Genomic DNA, 16,561 nt, shown 5'->3' with positions numbered 1-16,561 from the left:
TTGACAGTTGCCTTTAAAACAGCTAAAAAGACTTTTTCATCAGACTTGCTTTGATTTAGAACTCTTCACGACACCATGCTTAGTTTGTTATTTGTCCTTTTTTAAATTACATGTATTAAATTTATTAATTTGCCTCTATATGTACTATTGTATTTATTTTATTGTAAAAGCACTTTGTGGTTTTTAATCTATGAAACGCGCTACAAAATCAAACTTTACTTATTTACTTACTTCATAAAGTCATCAGTTAATGAAACCTGTGTGCAAAAACCAATTTATACTTCAAGTTGATTTTCAAACGCTTGATGAATTGGTAGAAAAACAGGCGACTGGCGGAGCTTTAGTTATAAAATAAATCTTGTGTATTAACAGTAGATCTGAGTGTTAAATTGTAAAAGTGATATTTGGTCACTTAACGTTCATTAGGAGTTACGTTTCTGGAGAAAAAACAGTTTTAGGCTTCTATGTTGAAACATTTCGTCTTAGAATGAAGAAGTCTTTTTGGATAAAAAGACAAAACAAAGAAGAATCTGTCCAGAGGTCCTCTGAGCATGCATCAGGACATTTTAGGCTTCTGTTGCTTTATTTTGGACTTAAAAGTACAGTTAGTATTTTCTTTTTGTGATGAATAGAGGTTGCTTATGTTAAACGAACAGGCAGAGACGATGCGACTGAATCGTTTTCTGCAGATTTTCATATATATTTGTCCTGATGAGCACGTATTTGTGTCTGATCTCTTATCCAATCACACCAGCAAATGTTAACGCATCAAATTTGTTTGCATGTGCAATGCCAAGCCAGCAGACATTAGAAACTAAGTACTGTGTCAATCCATAAGTCCAATGGTACAGAAGGATCCAGCAGGCAGGCTGCTGGCAGTGATGATGCACCAGTCCAGCTCACTGCTGTGGGTTTCCTTTACGTTGTTACTTCACAGCTACAACTGTGGTGTTGTGAAGGGATTCCATGACAGCAGCCAGGCGGCTGCACAGGTCGTGCGCCTGGTTGACATGGACTTGTGGTGGATCTTTAAGCACCACTCTGCCGGTGGAACCGTCCAGAACCCTGGGAAGCAACTCACCCAGCTTTACCTGCAGTGCATCTGTAAAAAAATGGACAAGCAGCAGCAATTAGAACTAAAGTATTTATTTACTGTTTGAGGAAGTGCCACTGTTTAAGGTATATTTAGGTTATAGTTGGTTTAGGGTTACGACTCGGGGCTTAATTTGTAAACCAAATGATGCCGGAATGCAAATAGTGGACGAGGGGATGGGTCTGGGGGTCCTCCCCCAAAAAATTTTGAATAAAATAGATGCCATTTCCTGCCTTCTGGTTTATTTTACAAAGGTTTATTACAGCAGATTAATATGAAACAAACGATGCAAAAATCTCTTTGACTGCAAAGTGTTCATAATGCAACACCGCCGCAGCTCTGCAGGTAAGGGGCGTTCACTACAGGACAAATTGAAGGAGGTCGCTGATTGGTCAGTTGCTGACATGCTTACTGGATTGATTGACAGGTGGGTCGAGGATCCAACTACTGCAACAACAAAAAAAATCTTAGATTTTACTGGCCCGTTTAGGACTGCCATCATTTATTTCATATTTATTCCATATTTTGGTGAATCTAAGGTTTGAGAACTGAGTTTCCTTAAAAAATCCTAATGATGTGGATAAAGCACCTGGAGCTTCTCAACAAAATGATCATAGTCACTTCTGTTGGGCAGGTGCCCACCTTGGGACAACAAGTGCAGCTCTGGTTTTGGCCACACTTAGAAAAAAACTGCCTAATATTTAACACTTTGCCACTGGCTTAGAAAAGAGTTGCTCTCAATTCTCCTGCTGAATTCAGAAACGTGTCCTGGTTGCTCCGACATGGCTTCAAATACTCTGAGCTTTATGAGCCGAGACCATCGTCTCCTTGTTGCAGTTCAAATGATAGTTCAGATAACTCCTGCAGTGGTTCACACATCAGATTGTTCACAAAAGTGCAGGAACTTTTACATAGCGCAAAACGTTTAATTATATTTTTGTGTTTTTTTAATAAAATTGCCCATGACTTTGAACTTTTAGGGGCGGAGATTTTTACACGGAAATTCGAAGCAACAGCTCTGATGTGATATTATGAAGCTTGTTATGTTTAAAATGAGTGTTTATGTACTTAGTTTCAGTTTACATATCCAATATAGGTTTTATTCATTCAATGAAGTCAAATTTGTTCATAAATTTATTATTAGTAAGCCTGAGCGTTACCAGTTACTGGAATGCACCCTGTCAAAATAAGAAAGTTCCCAGCTCTTGTTCTGGTAGGATCCGGCTCAAATTAAGCTCTGGTTATATTGTACATGCACATTTTTAGCTGTTTGAAATTTCCTGTGGAGTTTTTGAACTCATTGTACAACTTAAATACAGCACCTTTTCAGAAAGAGTAACAAAGAAAACAGCGGTGGCATTAAAAATAACAACAAACTGAAAGACTTTACTTCATGTTGTTTGAATTTTCGGGGTTATTTGGTACAAGCGATAACTGAAAGAGGAGTTGGGTCGTAGAGTTCACGAAGATGTAAAGTTTGCACTTGATGAAAAAGTGTCTAGAACATGTTGCACCTTGTTCTGTGGTGTGCTCTTTATGACTCACCATCCATGTCCTGGCCCAGGCAGCAGCACCAGTGGCTGCGGATGCTCTCCATAGCGTCCCGGTCCTCCTGAGATAACGCTGAGTCCCGGCTGATCAGGTGAAGACACGGGATAACGACCTCATCCATGATGGTGACGCCCTCTTCCACTTTGCTCTCGTCACCGCTGCAAAACAGGCAGGATGCGCTCTCGTTCAAAGCCTGATGTTAGGTGGACAGAGACGGAGAAAAGAGGAATAGTTCTTGTCACAAAGATGTTGTAGTTAAGTATTTCAGCTCTTTATGAAAATGAACTTAACTCTTATTATCCACCCCCACAGGTAAAGGGGGTGTGCTTGTATGTTTGTTTATTTATGTTTTTACCGTGGACAAAATGTCTCAGGAATAACAAACTTTAATAAAATTTCTGAACGCAATCACTGGGTTGACACCAAATTATTTCCTTTTGAAGTCAACCAAATTCAAGATGGCCACCACAAGCAAAGCAATCTTAGCAAACAGAAAAATGGGTATGACTCAGTTGGTTTTACAGATATTGAGCTAAAATTAGGTGTGGTAGTAGCTGAGACTTATCCCCAACTTATGCGCTTGATTAATAACTTATTGCATTTTTTTTCTTCTTTCGGCTGCTCCCTTCCTCAGGGGCCGCCACAGCGAATTAACTCGCACGAAGACTTGGCGATTGTTGTTACGCCGGATGCCCTTACTGACGCAACCACAGACCACCGAGCTACCACAGCCCTCTGTGTGGAGCAGATGGTGGGGGTTAAGGGCCTTGCTCAGGGGCCCAGCGTGGGGCAAATGAGGTTGGAAGCAGGTGCTTCATCTATCCACATTTTTGATGTTGTCGGTACCAGGAGTTGAACCGGCCACCTTCCGATCACAGGCCACCTTCTCTAAATTCTGCGCCACCACCCCCCTCATAAAATCTGTTTATAATTTAGTCCATAACTATTGGAATCAGTTCTGTCTGTTTGCTAACAAAACATCTCATGAACCACTGAATGGATTTTAATGAAACGTTCAGAAAGTAATCCTTGCTCATCTACAAGTGATTATCTCTTGGAGTCATCCCTATTCCAGATGGTTGACACAAGCACGTGACTTTAGCCTAAACAAAAATGACCACCTTAGTGAATTTTACAGCTAATGACCTAAAATTTGGTGTGGTAGTGGCTGTCAGTCATTCACAACACTTATTCGAAGCTCTAACAGATCATGCGAGATGTTGCAATATCGCATGAGATCATGCATCATCTTAATTTCAAGGTTTGAACCAAACAGCTCCAGCTCCAGCTCCGTCATTTCTTAAGATGATATTAGCCTAAATCTACGGCACAAAAGTGAGACTTCATACTGGTATCGTAGGGATACTAGGCTTTTATTTGAGTAGTATGTGACTTCAGTGTAAACATCACAAAGCTGGCATTGGGAAACTAACCCGAAAGCATCTCATTTCAAACTTTGTTTTGCTAAAAACAAAGCCTAAATAAGGGAATGTTGGCCCAGTCACTGTCCTGCTCAAACGTTTGGCTCACAGGAAAATATTTAAGCAACTGGCCAGATGTCATGAAATGTCAAATGGAGAATGATATTTCCCAGAAGAAGACAGAAATGACTTTGATGAGCCTCAAAGTTTCTTCTGATGCAAACCAGCATCTCTTTATTATGGACATGTTTTGCTTTGAGCTTTAGCGTGGGAATATTAAACTTGAATTCAGTTATTTCTGCTTACACGGGTTGCTTTACTCACAGTGAGACATTTCCTCCTGTAAACTGCAATGAGAGACTTGTCCACACCACGTTTGTCCCCCTTCTTCAGCAGGGCGGCGTTGGTCTCGTATGCATGAGCCAAGTAGTTCAAGGCTTCTTGCATCCTGAGGCACAAAGAGGGCACAATCACACCAGCAACAAAACATACTAAAATAGCAAATTTATTACACAGTATGCTAAATCCAGCGTAGTATTCTAGCTTAAAACTACCTATATGTTTGGATTTACTTATACAGTAGTCCCTCGTTTATCGTGGGGGATCCATTCCCTGAAGAAGGAATACATGTAGTAAGCAGTTTGTTTCTAAACTCTAAATGCTCTAAAAGAGCACAGCATGTCATGATCTTGGCTCTCGACCACGCCCACTTCTCCTCAGCAGAACGGAGATCGACAGAGGAGGAGGGAGGAGCTGCAAGAGGAAGTTTCTCCTGCAGTGTGGGCTGCACACAGGTGCAGCAGGTGCTAAATAATTTAAAATAATTAATTTTACATAAAATTTTCATGCTGATCGTGCAGCTCATCCATCAGTTAGCCAATTGTGTGTCGTGTCCAATCTTATTTTGAAAAACCGCGATAGAGCGAGTCCGCGAAAAACGAACCACGAAGTAGCGAGGCACTACTGTGTGTATATATGTATATAAAAAAGACGTTTTAAACTCTTCCCACACTCTTGTAATATTTTAAACAATGTTTCTACACTCTAAATGCGCTAAAAGAGCACAGCATGTCATGATTTCAGCTTTCTGTCACGGCTGCACTCTGCCACTTCTCCGCTGCAGAGCGGAGATCAGCTGATCAGCTGCAGGAGGGAGCTTCTCTGCAGCTGTGGTCTGCATACAGGTGCAGCAGGTGCTAAATAATTCAAAATAATTTATTTTAAATAAAAATTCCATGACGACCGCGTGGCTCTTCCATCAATCAGCCAATTGAGTGTCATGTCCAGTCTTACTTTGAAAAACGCGATAGAGCGAATTCACGAAAAACAAACCGCGAATTAGCGAGGGACTGTATAGTGATACAAATCTACATTTCTATATATCACTTACCGGGTATATACATTTTATTTCTGTTGCTTTTACAGCACAATAATAATTCATAGACATGTAGTACAACCTTTTGGTCCAGCAGTGTTGCAGTGAATATCTGACACTTACTTTCCATGCTGGTAGTGCTCCAGTCCAGTCAGCAGATGGACAAACACCGTCCTGAACAGCCTGTAGTCATCGTGCCACTCCTGTGAGAAAAGAAAACACAGAAAATCACCAGCAGTCTCTTCATTTGTGCCTTTATTACACTGTTAGTACAGTGGAGTGATGCAACAGTAAGTCATGCTTTCACTTCAAACCTTTTTTAATTTATTTTCAGAGAAACTGCAAGATGAGGCTCAACTGATGTATTCTAATATAATTATAATGATGATGATGTGTTTTATTTACAAAGTTCTATTGAGGAACAATCAAACATAATAAATATACATATTATCATATCAATAATCTTATTAAAAATTAAGGTGAAAAGAGTAAAAACAACCTAAAACTTGAATCTGTCATATGAACACAATTTTCTCAAAAGTGTACAGGAATTTGTCAAGTTCTTATTCTAATAAATGGACAGGATGTACAGACTTCAAGCTGAACCCCCCAAAAATCAGATCCAAATAAACTAAAAGGATTAGAGAATTAATTTACTAAACATAAACAATTGTTCTGTTAAGTTTTGTAATGACACTGACATAACTTGATCTTTTAGATTGATATTTGACAACTATTAGGAGAAAATGTTATTACTTGCAGATAGTATTGAGAACATTTTCACAACTGTGAGTTGCCTTTGTAAAAAAAAAAAATAAAAATAAATAAAATCTCCCATCAACATAGTAGTTTACTGTATTTATTTTAAATTAGTACCAAATTAATGACACTATTGTGTCTTGGTGGAAAATATCTGAAATGTGCATTATTTTCTGCAACTCACAGCAGAAATGTGTGTGTAAACAAATAAACTGATATAAACAAAGTGTTTGTGTGCTGTGTGTAAATAACAGAACCTCTCAACGCCCCCTGGTGGCCTCATATAAGAACATACCACTAAATTAACAATAAATCTATTCCCATCCTCTTGTAGAATTTAGTGTAAAACCCTAAAAAAAAGTGTTTTTTTTTTAAAGCAAGAAGAAACAAATCAATTTCCACTGGAGTAATAAAGTTAAAAATAATTAACTACAAAACATGAAAATACAGTTATGTGGCAAACTTGGCAGCATTTAACTGTCCACTCATCTGACCAGACAGTACCATGTATTCATCCATGTCCATGTCCTCTGGCTTAATGAGACGAAGCTTGGACCGGGCTTCTCTCATTATACTGATGGCCCTGCATGAACAACAAGGACAGCTGGAGTTTGTAACGGAGGTGATAAAAAGACCAAGTTACAGATCACAGGTTCGACGATAGATGGCAGACAGAACATGCCGAATCGTCTCCTGACAGTCTAACAAAGCTTCGTGAGGCGCTGGAATCAGTAACGCCTGTTAAATCCCTTTCACACACTATTACACTGTTCAAACAATCAAAGTGAAAAGGCTGTTATAATTTCAAGAGAGGCTTCTTTTGGTGTATGTTTTACCTATATTGTGTCCAGCTCATTTCTCTTATTTTAAATCTTTACCCCACCCAAAAAAACCCAGCTAAATGACATAAACATCCAAGACTTATGAACGAGCCGTTTGCCTGTGTGCACCTTTCGTCAAAGCTCAGGTTGCGGTCTGTAAACTGCTCCAGAAGCGTCCTCTCAATGACACGTTTGGGCGCCTTGTTTTGAAAGAAGTAAACCAGAGCGTGCTGCAGACGGGCATCCTCCTGGGGGGTGTTCTCCTCCTGCGAGAGCTCATACAAGCGGGAATACTCCTCATGGAAGGCCTGAAACAGCAGTGGAGAATTTAACGTCGCAGTTTTTCATAAATAAGACAAGAACAAACATGTGGTTCAGTTGAACGCCGAGTGAAGCAGCACCGAATCACTCAGCAAGACATTGAACCTATTATAACGGCTTTAACATCAATTTAAAGCACGTGGTTTATTTAAATCATCATTTACAAAGAAAACGAATATATTGTACTGTAAAAATATCTTCAAAATAAAATATTTTGTGGAAAAGACGTGAAAGATAGCATATCCCTCAGAAAACACATTTTTGTTTGTTTCGGATATTATTTCACACGAGGCAAAGATATAATTAATTAGAGAATGAGTTGAGCCATCTCAAATCAATTGTTGATTGTATGTAGTTTTCTGTTGATGGAAGAGAAAAGAATGCTCAGCTTCCCTCGGATACCTCACCTTGATGAGGCCAGCCTCAGGGCCTTCTTTGTCAAATGTTTGCCTGGCCTTGGCTATGGCGAGGATGACGCCTTGCATGGCTGGAGTGAGCATCATCTAAGAAAAACAGAAAAACAAACTCAAAAAACGGAAGGATTTTTATTAACCTAAGATTCCAGATAGGCAACTGAGTTAAAACCATCGTAAATAAGGTAACCTTACCGTACCAAGAATAAATTTAGTTCATACGGGAACAATTTTGATGTGGCAAAAGATGCTGAAATCTTATCTGACATCATTTATTTACCTCTTCATTGTATCCATCAGCATCAGCCCTCACCGTGATCCTGCCCACATTGGGAATCTCCACCTCGGAAACCTCGTTCTCCACCTGTCGCTGTCTAGTCGAAGCCTCCTGCTGCTGCTCCTCAGCTCCCTGCTCTGCTCCAAGTTCAGGAGCTCCTCCGGAAGCTTCATGTTCTTTAGTTTCAGAGCTGAGTTCTGCCACATCCCTCTGTTCACCGTGTTCAGGTGGTGTCTGACTACTCAGATCCGCATCCTGGACTGGGGTCTGACCAAGACAGGATGAACAAAAACTTATTATGTTGCCTTATATCTATCGTTGTCAAAAATATTATTTTCACTTTTATAGTTTTGAGACCTTAGGGGTCAAATGAAGTTGATTACAGTTGTGTGACAAAATACAAAAGGCATCACAGTGGTCCCTCGTTTATCGTGGGGGATCCGTACCCTGAAGCCCCGCGATAAGTGAAAAACTGCAAAGTAGGAATAGTAGTACAAGTAGTAATATATATATATATATATATAAAGGTATTTTAAACTCTTCCCACACTCTTGCAATATTCTAAACAATGTTTCTAAACTCTAAACGCTCTAAAAGAGCACAGCATGTCATGATCTCGGCTCTTTGCCTCGGCTGCACTCTGCACTTTTGGCCACGCCCACTTCTCCGCTGCAGAACGGAGATCGGCAGAGGAGTAAGGAGGAACTGCAGGAGGAAGTTTCTCATGCAGTGTGGGCTGCAGGTGCTAAATAGTTTAACATAATTCATTTAAAATAAAAATGCCATGCCCATCGTGTGGCTCATCCATCAATCAGCCATTTGCGTGTCATGTCTGATCTTATTTTGAAAAACCGCGATAGGGCGAGTCCGCGAAAAACGAACCGTGACGTAGCGAAGGGCTGCTGTATGTGAATGTTTCTGTTCAGTGTCCTGAGATGACTTCTGCTGTGACGTGGCGCTGTATAAATAAACTGAACTGAAATAGAATCGAATTACAAATGCAGAGCTTCCATAAAAACAAACTGTATTATAACAGATGATGTTTAACAGAACGTTAGATCAGCAGGAACCCTGCAGCAGCAATATGTCTACAAGAGTTTGATTTATTGCAGCAATAAAAACTCAAGCTTTGAATGTAAAAATTTGGTTTTGGAGAAATAAAAAACAACAACACTAACTTCATGTTATGACTAATGTATGTGAACTTATTGATCCTGATAGTCACACTGTTATCCTCTGACCCATATCCTACAAAGAGGGTATCAGTAGATGTTCTGGACTTTCCCACCTGACTCTGCAGATCAACCGAGTCTGAACTCAGACTCGTTCCCAGAGTGTCAGTGACAGCTGGAGTGTTGTTGGCGTCTGTTTGGCAGCCAGGACTCTCAGGTTGTGGCAAAATCTCTGGACTTTCTGCTGCAAAATGTACAAAAAGATGGTAAGCATCAAAACACATCTTTATAACATAATCCCATCTTGTATATAGAGTTTAAAAACGCTTTAGCAATAAAGGAATAAAAAAATCTGCAAAAGAAGGAGTATTATTTACTCAATATTTCTCAAAATGTAATAAGATATAGAATAATTCTTGTATAATTGTCACAGTCTATCGGTGTTATTCTTTGAGGTTTGGGATTTGTTTTTATGTGGCTTGATCTGAACTATGGTTTAAAACCCATGTTTAGTCAGCTATAGCTGCCAACCTCTCTTTCTGTTTCTATCTACAAAGGCTCTTTTGTTCTGTCCATTTCGTCTGCACACCTGCTCATTGTTTAGTGATGACCTTTTTCATTTTATATGCTTCTGTGCCAGCTCAGCATCATTCCTTACAGCTGTGTTAGTTTGCCACACCAAAATTAGTTCCCTAGTTGTCCAAATTACTAATTTTACTGAGATAATGTCTCATTTAGCTAAAATAAAACTATAATACCGTAATTGGTGCAGATTTCTCATGACAGCTGGCTAATTTTGAAGCCAGGAAAAAAAAGGTTGGATTATTCAGTAATCTTTCACTTTGATGTGGAAAGAGAGTATGTCAAACGAGACCGATAAAACTCTTTCTGACCAAACTGCAACCCAGAATAGAAAACAGGCACCAAGTGAAACTGGACCAAGTTTTTAATTTTTGCCCCTTTTTGTAATGGAGTTTGACACCCCAGCTGTAGAGATATACCTTTGGTTGTTTTTCCCCATTGATGGGGTAAGAAATGACCACTTCCTAATAATTATTGGTATTGGTATAAAGTTGATTCATTTTAAAAAACAAAACAATTCCATAAACTTAAAAAAAAATACAAGAAATTTAAAATGAAAGGCAGCAGAAAGAAGAAAAAATCTTATTATATCTGCCCCTTTTTTCAAACAATTTGTTCAATGATAATAATCTTCAAGTAACAAAACAAAACAACTCTTTCTAATTTTTCTAACTCTAACACAAATACACACTAAGCTACTTCATATATATATTTTTAACAATCCAGCTTTGATCTTTTTCTTAAATTAATTACACAAGTTAACGTGAGTATTTATCAGAAACCTATGTGCCTGTTAAACAGTACTGTATTTTCCACTGTACACGTCGCACAACCCTATAAGCCGCATCAGTCCAAATATGTCTAATAAAGTGGAAAAATCCATAAATATGTTGCTTCACCATATACGTCGCATCTATTATGCGTCACCTTCTTCTCCGGGTGCTCCGGTTTCCTCCCACAGTCCAAAAACATGCATGTTAGGCTGATTGGTAACTCTAAACTGTCCCTAGGTGAGAGTGAGAGAGTGAATGGTTGTCTTGTTTTTGTCTCTCTGTGTCCCTGTGATGGACTGGAGACATGTCCAGGGTGTGCCCTGACTTTCCACAGTGTCCACTGGAGAAGGACACCAGTTCCCCACGACACGGAAAGTAGAAGTGGTTAAAGCAATTTCCAAATGATGTTCTAGTTTAAAGCATTATTACATATAAAATGAATATTGTGGTTTTCTGCTGCACGTTTAAACAAAGCATCACTTTATTTTATCGGTCAACACTACAAACCTTCAGCTATCTCTCGGACATCGTCATCATTGTCCTTTTCCTCTTCAGTAACTAGTTGTGGCTCTAAAGCAGCTCCTTGGTCCAGTTCTTCAGTGGCGAGTCCTGACTGGGGCGCTGGCTCGACAGGTGTTTGCTGTAAACTGAAGCTCGGAGGTTCTGCGGTGGTTGTGGACTCTTCCTGTGGGGTTGCAGTCTGGCAGAACTGTTCCTCCCATTCGCTGAGCTCCTGCTGGAACCAGCGGTTATCTTCTTGGACGTAGCGCCTGAGGACGGGCGGCAGAGAATCCATGCCGTGGAGCACCTGGCCTGTCTCATCATCTGTGTCCTCTGAGTGAAACATAGTTATTTAATAGATTAACACAATAAAAAGTAGTCATTGGGCTATTAAAGAAATACAAATGTCAGATCTTTTTCCTCTGTAAAATATATTTTTATCACTCCCACCAATAGGTACACTTAAAAACAACCTATTGAACATGTAATACATCATAAAGGACTTTGTTAGGCCTTGTTAGCTATGGTCTCTTGTGTCAATCTATCATCTTTAAATTGAAACGATATCTCAAACATGACATTTGTCCTAACATGGAAGCTGGTTTAATTTGAGCTAAAAGTAAAAGTTTAGTAGTCCTACATGCTCAACAAGTTATTTTTATTCTTTGACATCTTTTTCAGCATCCTAAACCATTTGTTATTTGGCAGTGTATAAATTAGGTAATGACTAAACTACTTGGGCTCAGTGGCCTAAATTTAGCTGGACTACATGAGAGCTATGACTAGACAGTTTAAATCACGTCTACTGCTGCCTGAGACAGCCACTCTGCTGCATCCCACTATTTATGACAGAAACACAAACCTGTGATCAGCTGGGGTAGTCTGTCATCAATATACATCAGGCAGTATGCACTGGCGTTGGTCATGCCTCCGAACGAGTCTCGTTCAAGCTCGTCCCACGATGACTCAGTTATGATGACGTCATTGTACTTCATCCAGCGCTGGTTAGCGTGGTCGTAGATATAGGCCCAGTAATGACCAGCTGACGCCTGGCCTTCATGAACAAGTACTGCGTGGAGTCTGTAGGGCACCTGAGCAGGAGTAAAGTGAGAAACAGCTTGGAAATTGGAAAATAATTAAACATCTCAGTGCAGGGACTCCAAATATTAGGACTTTGCTGTGGCATTTTTAATTAATTACTGTACGACCTTCAGCTACATTTCATAAAGGTCAAGTAAGCATAAAGAAATGTAAAACATGTCACTGAATTGCTGTTTTTTTTTTTTTCGTAACAGAATAAATTAGGTGAAAAGAGCCTTACCTGGCAGAGACTGTTGTCTGAGTAAATGCCCTCGAGTGTTTGATTTAGCTTGTCGATGCTGGCTTTTAGTTCTACACACAGAAAGCAGCAGGAATTCAAACCGAAAACAGATTTTACAAACATCTCTGCTCAAAAATAACACAGAAGCCTTTCCCCTTAAACAAAACAGAATCAGTAAAAAAAAAAACTATTGGACACAATATACATTTGTAAATTTATACAGTTTTCCCCAGTTTGAGAGTAATGGGGTGAAGCTTGCCCGTTCTGGTTAGTTTTCATTAAACTTATCAGTTTATTAGTTTTCAGTGACACATTTATTTAAAGGATAATTTGGTCTGTTTAGCTGTTAAAGATCGAGCCAATCACAACTGCAACAAAAACTATAAAAAGTGTTTTCGTTGGCGTACCGTTTATGTCGTGCTCTACTTCGGTCCTCCAGCGCTGTAGGCAGGTTTTAACAAAGTGCAACTCTTCTTCTGTGACGCTGTGAGGAGCTGGGTGTGGGGGGCAGTCCGAGGGGTGTCTGCACTGGGTGAAAGGCTTGTAAATGGGTGTCCGCTGGCAGGTAGAAACCAGGCCCTCTGAGGAATCTGCTTCTCCAGGTTCACTAAAAAGAGCAGGATGAATGAAGTTTTGAACGAGCGGTTCTCCGTTCAGAAACAGATTTCCTGGCGACAACGATGGCCGACACACCTGCCGTCTTTGGCGATGGCTTCACTGACGGGGAGGCTTGCAGGAGTCGGTGAAGACGAGGCCAGTCTCAGATCTTCAGCTGGGGAAACGCTGGTGGGTTTTGTGGTTGCAAACTCCAGAACAAACTGGAGCATGTCTGCTAGAGGATACTTCATAGGACCTGAGCCAAAGTTTTTATAACTTTGGATAAAGACAAAAAATAATAACAAAAAGAAAGAAAAATGTGTTATGGATTATGGGTTTGGTTGTTTTCAGTTACAGGTTTTAGGTTTCTTGAACTGGTGTTTTTTTTTTTTTTAAATCTGGGGTGGTTTTGCTTTTATCAGGTTAATTGGTTTTCATGAAGCGCCTGCTCTTAGTTTAGTATTTTAGTATTTATTTATATATACTATTTACTGTCACGTTTACGTCCTGCTTTATTTCTCTTTTTTGCCTTTGCTTATTTCACTTAGTTGTTCTTTTTATTACATGGTTACACTTCGAGTTTCAATCTCTAATTACAACAATATGTTGTTTTCTTCCTTGTTATTCTTTTCCTGCGTCCATTGCACGAATCTTGTCATTGCTGTCAGCCATTATTTTAATTTTGCTTGGAGCTACAGTATTTCTATTCCTAGTTTTAGGTGCTTTGGGATAAACTACCTCTGTAGTGCTTTGTGTTTTATTTAAATAAGTAATTTTGTTTATTCCTCATCTGCTTCCTGCCTCCTCAGTCCTGTGTTTTGCACCTCCTCAACCAAGAGTAATGGCAAGATTTGCCATTTGACTCACCACTCAAGTTTCTGTTGAAGGACTGCAAGCTGCTCCTTGAGCTTTTTTACTTCTCCTCGTCTCTCATTGGTCCGCTCAATGTTTTTGTGAAGATATCTTCCAAAAAAGAGAAAAACAAACATTTATTTTAAAAAGAATTGCCAAACCGTTATTGTCTTGCATCAAAGTTCATGCTCAATAATCCACGTAAAAAAAAATCCAACAAAGTTCGGTCAGGTCATCTGGACGGTTTCTTTTCTTGCTGAGCTGTTTCATCCTTCATTCAAAGGACTTCATCAGTCAGAGGAGCCACAACAAACTGAGTCCCATAAGCAGAACACTCACATAGTGGGACAACCAGTTTGCTGGTGAGAAGATGGTTTCTGTGGTCCATCTTCTCCCCCGTCGACTCCTCACAGGCAGCCATAGCCAAAGTGGTTCAAAACATCAAAGTCCATGCTCAATAATCCTGAAAGGATCAAAAAGCCTGAGAGGAGTCGACCGGGGAGTGTGTGAGTGTGCTGCTTGTGGGACACAGTTTGTTGTGGCTCCTCGGACTGATGAAGTCCTTTGGATGAAGGACGAAACATCTCAACAAGCATTTATAGTAGGACTTCAAGACAATGTAGACTGCATTCTCCTAGTTTTTTTTTACTAAATTAAGCTCGACTTTATGAATTCAGTTGTTTTTTTTTTTCACCTGTACAAAACTCACCTGTCCATATATACGACTTGTGGAAACTCTAACTTCTTGTGTATCTTCTCAGGACGTCCGAGCTGGGTGTTGAATTCAAATCTAGAGAGTTCAAAGGTCAAGACCGGAGGTAGCTTTTTAAACCATCTCTGCAAGAAACAGAACATAGAGACTTTCTTGGCGGAAGGTCAAACTTGACAGCACATTATTGTTTTTAGGAGTTCAGAGCTGGTCACCTCTCGTCCAGATGTGACACCCTGATCTGAGTGCAGCGACTCGATTTCTTTCTCAACCATTGCACCTTCGAGGCATTCATCCAAGTTGTTGAAGCCGTTGACTTGCAGGGGGTATTGGCCAAACTGCTCAATGTTATACAATATCTTACCTAAACCCAAATAGAAGGGTGTGACTGAATTTAAACTGATAGCACCAAGATAAAAAATAGTCACTAAATCTCGTACCTTCATGTCTCCTCTCTGTCACAAAGGTGCCGTAGAAAAGCTGAACCATGGGGTTCTGTTGCTTGTCTTCTGCGCTCCTTGAAGTAAAATTTATTGTTATATAAGGATAATTTGTTCACCAAAAATTAGTTGAGGAAAACAATCATCATAAACAACAAAAATGTAATGAACATATAGCTTACTTTCCATTGGCAGCCAGCTGAAATGCATCCTCTAACCAGTCAAGCAGCTTATGGGAAAACTCACTGACATCCTGAAAGTAAAAAAAAACATTTTTTTTAAATTTTACCTTCTACTCGTGTGAATGCTGCAGTTGTTGTCCTGTTTTTTATTTTTCATTATCAAATAATAGATGAAAGATCATGGAAACATTTAATATAATTAACAACAGGAAGGGAGCAGATACATGGAGGACGGAATATATGACAAAATGAAATAAACAAATACATAATAATGAAATGATCATTTAAATATTAAATACATCATTAAATAATTTAATTGTGTATTTAATAATTTAATGATGTATTTAATCATTAAATTATACATTTAATTGTTATGTTTGTATTGTGTATTTTTTAAAATTTCATTTCGTCACATTCCGTCCTCCATACAGAAAGTCTTCACGTCTATATTAATATCATGAGGTACATAGATCATGGTGCATGCACATATATGCATTCCCTCGACAGTAACTTATAACTTACAAAATTTGTAACTTTATTTATAAAGTTTTCTCTATAGAAATCTATTGCAATCTCTTCAATTTTGTCAAAAACGTGTTTTTTTTTTTAAATGTCGGCATACACGCTGTATTTTTATCTCCTTGTGCTACTTTTAGTTGTTAGCTACCATATTGCTATTTTTACCTTTAAGCTAGTCTTTTTCTACCTTTTGCTTCTAGTTAGCCTTTTGATACTTAAAATTTTAGCTAGGATTTTTCTACTTTTAGCTAGCCTTTTGCTACTTTTAGCTAGTGTCCTGATTCTTTTAGCTGGTATTCTGCTGTTTTACTTTTGTCCTGATTATTTTAGCTTTAACACCTCAGTTTCAGCCTGTTCAGCTAATTTTGGCAAAGCCATTTAGCTCTCTGAAAAAGTTTCTCTAGTTACAGTATACTTTGTAATGGATATTTGGGAAACTATTTTATAACACTTTATATCAAAGTGCATCATCAGTTTTTGGGCAGATATGCACAAAATGTGCAGGCACGTTGTAAAAATACATATAAATATGTAGAATAAGATTAAAGTGAAATGCAGTTCCAGAAAAAGTGTTCAGGTTGTACAAGAATCCATTTTTTTCTCCCCTCATCTCATGGTCTTCAGTTTGTGAAATGAGTTAGGACCACGTATGACATGTGATCACATGTGATCACATGTGATGACCACTGAGCTACATTCATGACGTTTGTGCAAACATTATGACGGACGTCAGATAACCATCAAAACATTTGCTTGATGTTTGTCAGAACTGTCAATACTTTAAAATCTATATTTGTTGGCTTGTAATTCAACATGAAACTTAATTTTTCAATAGCTTTGTGAATTTTGTAGCTTTGTGTAATTTATTTGTGGTAAAGCTTG

At 39.0% G+C, this 16,561-nt stretch overlaps 1 protein-coding gene across 2 annotated transcripts in view; it reads right to left on the bottom strand.

Moving 5' to 3' along the window:
* Positions 1–528: 528 nt before the first annotated feature.
* usp28 (ubiquitin specific peptidase 28) overlaps positions 529–16,561 on the bottom strand; it is a 29,404-nt gene continuing 13,371 nt past the window's right edge. The window contains exons 7-25 of one of the 2 annotated variants that reach the window (XM_037687813.1): positions 15,161–15,231; positions 14,979–15,055; positions 14,754–14,902; positions 14,539–14,666; positions 13,845–13,940; positions 13,074–13,253; positions 12,788–12,987; positions 12,381–12,451; positions 11,922–12,150; positions 11,066–11,392; positions 9,320–9,447; positions 8,035–8,298; positions 7,749–7,844; positions 7,150–7,328; positions 6,704–6,782; positions 5,564–5,643; positions 4,390–4,513; positions 2,639–2,837; positions 529–1,102 (exon numbers count right to left, since the gene is read on the bottom strand). In XM_037687813.1, the coding sequence (XP_037543741.1) occupies positions 927–1,102; positions 2,639–2,837; positions 4,390–4,513; positions 5,564–5,643; positions 6,704–6,782; positions 7,150–7,328; positions 7,749–7,844; positions 8,035–8,298; positions 9,320–9,447; positions 11,066–11,392; positions 11,922–12,150; positions 12,381–12,451; positions 12,788–12,987; positions 13,074–13,253; positions 13,845–13,940; positions 14,539–14,666; positions 14,754–14,902; positions 14,979–15,055; positions 15,161–15,231 (2,853 nt within the window). In that variant the 3' untranslated portion in view covers positions 529–926. The remainder of the gene's footprint in view (positions 1,103–2,638; positions 2,838–4,389; positions 4,514–5,563; positions 5,644–6,703; positions 6,783–7,149; positions 7,329–7,748; positions 7,845–8,034; positions 8,299–9,319; positions 9,448–11,065; positions 11,393–11,921; positions 12,151–12,380; positions 12,452–12,787; positions 12,988–13,073; positions 13,254–13,844; positions 13,941–14,538; positions 14,667–14,753; positions 14,903–14,978; positions 15,056–15,160; positions 15,232–16,561) is intronic. The other variant, XM_037687814.1, reaches the window with a different exon arrangement.

Source organism: Nematolebias whitei, chromosome 14 (genome assembly GCF_014905685.2).
Source record: "Nematolebias whitei isolate Nwh7 chromosome 14, NemWhi1, whole genome shotgun sequence".
In the NCBI taxonomy this organism is placed as follows: domain Eukaryota; kingdom Metazoa; phylum Chordata; class Actinopteri; order Cyprinodontiformes; family Rivulidae; genus Nematolebias; species Nematolebias whitei.
This window is presented reverse-complemented; position numbering and strand designations above follow the sequence as displayed.